Source organism: Octodon degus, unplaced genomic scaffold (genome assembly GCF_000260255.1).
Source record: "Octodon degus isolate 3935 unplaced genomic scaffold, OctDeg1.0 scaffold00026, whole genome shotgun sequence".
In the NCBI taxonomy this organism is placed as follows: domain Eukaryota; kingdom Metazoa; phylum Chordata; class Mammalia; order Rodentia; family Octodontidae; genus Octodon; species Octodon degus.
This window is the reverse complement of record NW_004524602.1, coordinates 2,852,425-2,859,871: the sequence shown is the minus strand read 5'-3', so window position 1 is coordinate 2,859,871 and position 7,447 is coordinate 2,852,425. Positions and strand designations below refer to the sequence as shown.

The window sequence follows — 7,447 nt, the reverse complement described above, 5'->3', positions numbered from 1 at the left end:
AATTAAAAAAAAAAAGAAAGAAATTCTCCTGCCTCAGTCTTGTAAATGGCAAGTAGGGCTGGCCAGATAGTTCAGGGAATTAAAGCGCCTGCTTAGGCTGACGCAGGGACCAGGGTTCCATCCTCAGTGTGCAGCACTGGCCCTGCCCCCAGGGCATGCTGACTGCTTGGGAGGCTGAAAACAGGAGGATCACTATGAGTCTGATCTGTGTGGTGAGACCCTGTAGACCCTGTACTAGAAACATTTAAAAAAAAAAAAAAAAATGAAAGTGGCAAGACTTACAAGCATGGGCCACTATGCCTAGCCCCTTTTTTATGACTCAAGATGGCTAATGCAGGCTCATGCATGCATAGGAAGCATTCCAGAAGTGGTTGTCACAGGGTCTGTGTTGGGCTCAGTAGCAATGAGTTGCATCAATTTTAGTTGGGGATGAAGCAAGGTATTTTTGGATTCAGGTGATATTTTGACGGAATTTTGGGACCGCCTCCAAGACTGACTGAAGACATGATCAGCCTGTTGACAACCAGCAAAAAACTTTACTTAGGAAAGATTCATCCAAGCAGGATGATGCACCCCTGTGAGCCCAGCACTCAGAAGGCTGAGGCAGGAGGACTGCTAGGAATTCAAGGCCAGCCTAGGCTACATAGTGGGTTCAAGGCCAGCCAGAGCTACATAGGAACACTGCCTTAAAAAAAAAAAATTCATTGTAGCAGAGTATAGTGGTGTATGCCTGTAGTCCCTGCTATTCGGGAGCTGAAGCAGGAAGATTGCAAGTTCCAGGTCAACCTGGGGAATTCAGTAAGATTTAAGGTAAAAGGACTGGAGACAGCAGTGGTGGAATGCTTGCCTACCCACAATGCCTAGAACCAGACAATCCCTGGTACCTAAACCTTCTCCTATTTTGTGCTTGGCTCTGGTTCCTTTGTTTTGTGGACTTCTTTGATTTTTTTCTTTTTTTATTTGTTGTTTGTTTTTTGGGGGAGTATTTATTTTGTTTGTTTTAGGTTTGGGGGTTGCTGTTGAGACAGGGTCTCTCTATATAGTGCAGAAGCCAGGACATTGAATTTCCCAAGTGAAAACTTCCAGTTTTTGTATGAGCTCAAAAACACATAGCACCTTGTGCAGGCCTTGCAGTGTCCCTGCAGGCTGCCCCTGCCACTGCACTGGTTGCCAGCGACTCTTGTGAATCAGCCTTGGTCACTCCTCCAGGACAAATGACCTCCCCTGCCTCAGTGGTGCCTTCGGGCGTGGCTTCCTGCACCTCCTGCCTCGTTAGTCTGATGCTTTGTTTCTGTTTTTCAGGACTGCCCACTTTTGTAAGGGGGTGCTGTGGGCCCACGGCTTGAGCCTGCCTGCAGCCTAAAGGACTTGTTCCTGGAAGTAGTGAGGGGACAGCAGCTTTGTCCCCTGGGGCCTCTTGTGGCTTCTTTGCCTTAGTTCCCCTCCTGCCATCTCAGGCCTCTGCCTCAGGCCTACTGCAGAGTGGCCATGCCTGCCGCCTTTTATACTTGGGCACTTGGTGACTCATCCCTCGGCCACCGCCATGGGGAAGTGAAACAGCCGCACCTGGTGGGGCCTGACCTTTGGGTGACAGCAGAATTCGCTGTGCAAACATTTGGGCCCGAGGTGGGGAAGTCCCCTCCTTGCCAGCCTGTAAGGACAGTGGCTGCCTGCCCAGCCCTGTGTGGCCTCTGAGCCTGTGGTTCCAGTAACAGTTTCTCCCCACCTTTCTTGGTGACAGCTGGAAGTCACAGTGGTCACAACCGAGAGAGCCAAGCATTTCTACAGCCCCCAGGACGTTCCTGTCACCCTCTACAGTGACACTAATGAGTGGGAGGTCAGTGCTGGGCCCTGGGCTGAGAGCCATGGCGTGTCCATTGCCAGGACAGTTGTCTTCCTGCAGCCTGTGGCCCTGGCAGCCAGAGCAGATGGGCTGGGCTTGAGTCAGCGGGCAGTGGTGACGCAGAGAACATCTGTCCGGTTCCACTGTCCCTTCCGTCCTGCAGAGCTCAGCGCTGGCTGCCTGGGGCTGAGCGTCCTTGTGCTTATCAGGCTGATGAGACCACAGAGCGCTCTGTTCCCACCACCCTGGCCATGTGGCTGTGGTGAGGCCTGGCTTCCCAGGGCTGCTGAGCGTGGGCCTCCCTGCCAGGCTTTCTAAACATTCCCAGCCTTGGGCGCCCCGGCAGGCTCTGTGCCCCTCCCCAACCCTCCATTTCTCACCACCCCCAGCCTTCTGGCTGGGACAGCCCAAGCCTCCCACCTCTTGCAGCCGCCTGCCCGGGGTTCCCTGCCAGATGTCAGCTCTCTGAAAACCAGACCATAAAGGGAATAGGGCGGCAGGACAAGGGGTGTTTGTTTCCTCAAGCCTGGATTCTGTTGGGCTGCGGCTGCATGACTGCTGCTTGCCAGTTTAGCTACAGGAAGGGATGATGTGTAGCTGGGTGTGGTGCTGCACTCCTGTCATCCCAGCACTCCGGCAGGCAGAGGCAGGAAGATCGCTGTGAGTTGGAGGCCAGTTTCAACTACACAGTGTGATCCTGTCTGAAAACCAAGAATAGGGCCGGGGAGTTGGCTCAGTGGAATAAGCGCTTCCCTGGCAAGTGCAAGGGCCTGAGTTCAATCCCCAGTTCCGCAAAAAAAAAAATCAAGAAAAGGAGGGGGGAGTGACTCAGGTGGGAGGTCATACGGCCCTCTGGGTTCCAGGTCCACAGTGAACATGGCCCTCTCTGTGACCCTTTCCTCCCTCCCAGATGTGGAAGCACCGCTCTGACCCGGTTCTGCACATTGAACTGCGGCGATGGGCAGACCTGATGCTAGTGGCTCCTCTAGACGCCAACACTCTGGGGAAAGTGGCCAGTGGCATCTGTGACAACTTGCTTGTGAGTGACTCCCTGGCACCCTCATCCCTCCCCAGGTGTCCTTGTCACTGGGACCCAGGTTTGCTCAGGACAATGCAGTCCCCCTGCCCCCTACACTTGTGCCACCCGATGTCCAGGCAGAAGACACAGCCCAGTGGATGGATGGTTTGGGTGCCATGGTGCTACTGGGGTGTCCAGTGTCCCTGACTCCCTTCATCTCTTGTCATGGGCAGTCCTCAACCTGCTCTTCCTCCTCTGCCTTGTCCCAGGGAACCGGGTACATGGGGGGCAACCTAATACAGGCACCCACTGCCTCACACAGAGTGGGCTGTGTCGTAGCTTTAGCCCTAGGGTCCAGATTCAGTTTCTGTAGTATTAGGACACTTAAAGAGGAGAGGGACATGTCTGACTATGCAGGGTAAGAATCAGCCCTCCAGGCCAGGGAGATGGCTCAGTGGAATAAGCACTTCCCTGGCAAGCTCAAGGGCCTGAGTTCAATTCCCAGTTCTGAAAAAAAAAAAAATAATAATAATAATAGCCCTCCAAGAGAAACTTCCTTGCTTATTAAAGCATCCAGGGAAGGTTTGGGAATGATTGTTCTTCCTGTCTCCATCACTAGACCCCACCTATTGAGCTTTCACCTCTTGAGTCACACTGATGACCTCAGCAGGGCTTAGTCTGGACAGATGGGGTTTGATCCTCATGAAGGCAGGAGAAGACTGTCCCCTGGAGAGTGGTGTGCTCCTTGATAGCTGCAATCAGGCCTGGGCATCCTGGATAAATGGGGCCTGCATGTTGTGGGAAAGAACTTTTACTTCTTTATTTTTATTTTTATGTATTTGGTACAGGGCCTACAGGGTCTCACTACCCAGATCCAACTCATGATTCTCCTGTTTTCAGCTTCCCAAGCACTGGGATTACAGGCTTGTGCCACCATGTCCAGTCTCCATCACCATCTCAGTGCGCCCCTGGGGTGGGGCTGGCACAGCATGCCGGGGATCAAACCCTTGCTGCTGCACTCTGCCTGAGCAGGCGCTTTAGTCTGCTGAGCTATCTGGCTGGCCCTAAGAACTTTTACTTCTGCAGATCATTGAGAGTTTGGTGAGATGATGGGGGTGAATCCCAAAGTAGGTCAGGATTTGGAGGGCCAGATGTGGGATTGGTGCTCTTGGCTGCTTGTCCGTGGGCTCCTGTGATGCTTCTCAGGGAGCCTGATGGTGACAGGAGCACAGGGTGACTAGAGCGGCTCAACCAGATGGCATGGCTGGGAGTGGGGAGGAGGCACAGCTGAGGCCCTGCCACACCGACAGAGGAAGCAGAGCAGAGCGAGTGCGGGCCACCACTGCTCCAAGCCCCCTACTTGCCCTACCTTGTGATTGCACAGACCAGCCTCAGAGAGGAGCCTGGACTGCTTTCCCTTTCTTTTTTTTTTCTTTTTTTTTGGTGAAACCTGGGATTGAACTCAGGCCCTTGCACTTGCCAAGGAAGTGCTCATTCTACTGAGCCATCTGCCTGGCTCCCTCCCTTTCTTCTTTGAAGCAGCCATCACCCCTGAAATCTTGGGGTTCTCTCCTCCAGGGATGCTGGGCAGTGGGACACATTCCCAGAAGGCACCTTAGCTTCTAAAGCTTTCACTGGAAAGCACAGATGTTTCCCAGCATCTCAGATGGTACAGCATTTGAGCTGTTGGTACCCTTGATGTGTGGCCTTCCTTGTCTTCTCTCTGTAGATGTCCCATCCATCCATGAGAGGAAGCTTTGTTCCTTTTCATCCTTTCTTGATGGTACCCTGAGATTTGTATGGCCCATGGCTGGCAGTCAGAGGCAGGAAAGGAAGGTGACTGCCTTAGGCTACAGGTCTGGGGGTGTGGATTCAGCCTCCCACCTAGCAGATTCCCAAAGGCACAACCCAGGGTGCTGGCCCTGCACCCACCCCTTGGCTGTGGGAACCAGGCCCTGTCCTCCCTCCTGCTGCGGTTTTTTCAGGAAGTGCTGGGACTCCACAAGGAGAGGCGGAGCTGTCACGTTTCTGCTTAGAGCCCCAGCCTGGCCCTGCCCCCCAGCGCAGTCAGGGGCTTCCAGGGACCTTGTGGCCTCTAAGAAGCAGCAGGTGGCCTGGGGCCAAGAGGAAGTGTTAGTGAAACTATCCACTGCTAGTCTGGGTGTGCACTGAGAGAACTTGGTGGGAAAGCAGCAGAGCTCTGATGTGAGCAGCCAGACGCTGAGGCCGCCCCGCGAAGGGCAGGCAGTGGCCCCTTCCCAGCACCATGCCCTGGGCTCTCCCTCCTTTCCCAGATGGACTCCATTTCCGGGAGGAGGTTCCAACCCTGTCTCTCTGGGGAGCTCCCATGTCCTGCAGGCCTCCCAGTGCAGCAAGTCTGCGTCTGTAGCCCAGACAGGAGCTGTCCAGAGTCACACCTCAGTTCATGGCCATCTATGGAGGGGGCTGTTTGCAAAGCAGCTGGGGTCCTGGCGTTAAATGACCTGCCTAGTTCATTGCAACAAGAGATGAGGACTCAGATCCACAGGACTTGAAGGCCCAGTGTTGAGCTCTGTAAGCCAGTTGGGCCCTGGCCTGTGATTTGGTTGGGAGAACTGGAGAGAGCTTTGGAAGCCTTGAGGCTGCCCAGTGCAACAGATCTGTGTGGCCACATCCACATCCAGGTGTGGCCCTGCACAGCTGTGCATCCTTCAGGGAACACCTATCCATGAGAGGATGCAGTACCTTCCTTACAGGGATCAAGCGAAGCTTCCTAAGATAACATGTCAGGGGCAGTTGTCACTGTTGGGCCTTTAATTAGCAGGGCTTTCTTGACTCAACAGTAGAGCTGGTATCTGAGTATGGTGGCAAACACTTGTGATTCCAGTACCCAGGTGCTGAGGCAGGAGGGTCCCTGAGAGTTCAGGGCCAGTCTGGGCTACATAGTGAGTTCAAGGCTAGCCTGAACTACATAGTAACACTCAGTCTCAAAAAATATAAAATAATAAAAGAGGTAGAGCTGGTGTGAGGTCCTCTCTCCTCCATGAATACTCAGTCCCCACTTGCTGGTGACCACAAAGCCAGTCCCTGCTTCCCAGGGCTGCTCCCACCTAAGAGGTGATAGCCAGCGGGGAAGATTGACTGAGGCGCCAGGCAAGTCCTGTCATGCCATACCTACCCCTGGGCTGCTGGCCATAGGTGGGAGGATCGTGGGAGGAGGGATTGGGGAGGGGGTAGCAGCCCTACAGCAGGACGCCCCTTCTTCCCAGACCTGTGTCATTCGGGCTTGGGACCGCAACAAGCCCTTGCTCTTCTGCCCTGCCATGAACACAGCCATGTGGGAGCACCCGATCACTGCACAGCAGGTGGGCCAGCTGAAGGACTTTGGCTACACTGAAGTTCCCTGTGTGGCCAAGAAGCTGGTGTGTGGAGACCAAGGTGGGTGCCTGGCGGGCCATAGTCCAGGCTGTGGAGGGGCTCAGTTTTGGGTCATCGTTCTGGCCTGTTGTGGCTCTCCTCTCTTGGCTGGAAGATGGGAGCTCAAATCTCCCAAGGTTAAGATGAGGTGGGTGATGATGTCAAGTGCCTGGCACATGCAGTTAAGGGTTCCTCACACCTGTTCTAGGTCACTGGGTGGGGTGCCTGGGCAAGCATGGGCCATAGAAGAACTTTGCTTCCAGGTCTAGGGGCCATGGCGGAGGTGGAGACCATTGTGGATAAAGTGAAAGAAGTCCTCTCCCAGCATCGTAGCATCCACTAGTGTTGAACTTGGCCTTCTGTTATGGGCATTGTCCTGCCTCAGTGTGTTTTCAGGCTGGAAGGAAAGAGGAGGTTAGCTGAATCTGGTGAAGGCTCCAGTGTTTGCTGAGAAGGTATCTGGCCTGTGTCTGCTTGGAGCTTTCCCAGGGACCTGACCTGCTCCAGGCCAGACTGGACTGAGGGCTCAGGCCCCACCTTCTTTGAATAACAGATGCCTGCTTTTTGGGATCCCTCCTCATCGCTTCCTGGAATGAGCACAGCAAGCCAGTGAGGCTGTTCTTGTTCCCTTGGGAGGGGAACTCAGGGACTGGGAGATCTTGATTCCTCTTTTCCCCCAGGAATTGGTTTTGGGAACACCATGGCTGGAGATTACTGGCTTGGTGGCCCTGGACATTCTTTGGTGGAGAGACAAGATGTCATACAGAGGTGGCAAGATGATCAGATTCCCATACACCATCCTGTGAGATTGAGAGTGCTGGAAAATAAAGAAAAATGACTTTGTAGTAGACTTATCTTTCCTTGCGGTCTCAGAGATGAAGGGCATTGCCAAATAAACCTGGAGAAGGATCTGGGCTACTGACTGACTAGCATTCTCTTGTCTCCATATCTTATGGGTGCGTAAGGATAGAGAACTCTGAAGTTAGCCAGCATCTAGTTCCAATGCCAGTTCAGCCACTCACTAGCAGTGGACCTTGGTTTAGGACCTCACTTCTCCGACCTGCATCTGTATTAACATCTTTTCCTGAAGGAGCTACTGAGAGAATTGAGATAATGTGTACAGAACACTGTCCACCTTACCTACTGGAGATAACAGTCCAGGACTCCTGGTGTATCACTAAGGGTATGTT

At 53.6% G+C, this 7,447-nt stretch overlaps 1 protein-coding gene across 2 annotated transcripts in view; it reads left to right on the top strand.

Moving 5' to 3' along the window:
- Ppcdc (phosphopantothenoylcysteine decarboxylase) overlaps positions 1-7,107 on the top strand; it is a 15,521-nt gene extending 8,414 nt beyond the window's left edge. The window contains exons 3-6 of one of the 2 annotated variants that reach the window (XM_004628896.3): positions 1,742-1,837; positions 2,754-2,882; positions 6,110-6,278; positions 6,521-7,107. In XM_004628896.3, coding sequence (XP_004628953.1) covers positions 1,742-1,837; positions 2,754-2,882; positions 6,110-6,278; positions 6,521-6,600 — 474 coding nt within the window. In that variant the 3' untranslated portion in view covers positions 6,601-7,107. The remainder of the gene's footprint in view (positions 1-1,741; positions 1,838-2,753; positions 2,883-6,109; positions 6,279-6,520) is intronic. The other variant, XM_023712708.1, reaches the window with a different exon arrangement.
- The last annotated feature ends 340 nt before the right edge of the window (positions 7,108-7,447 follow it).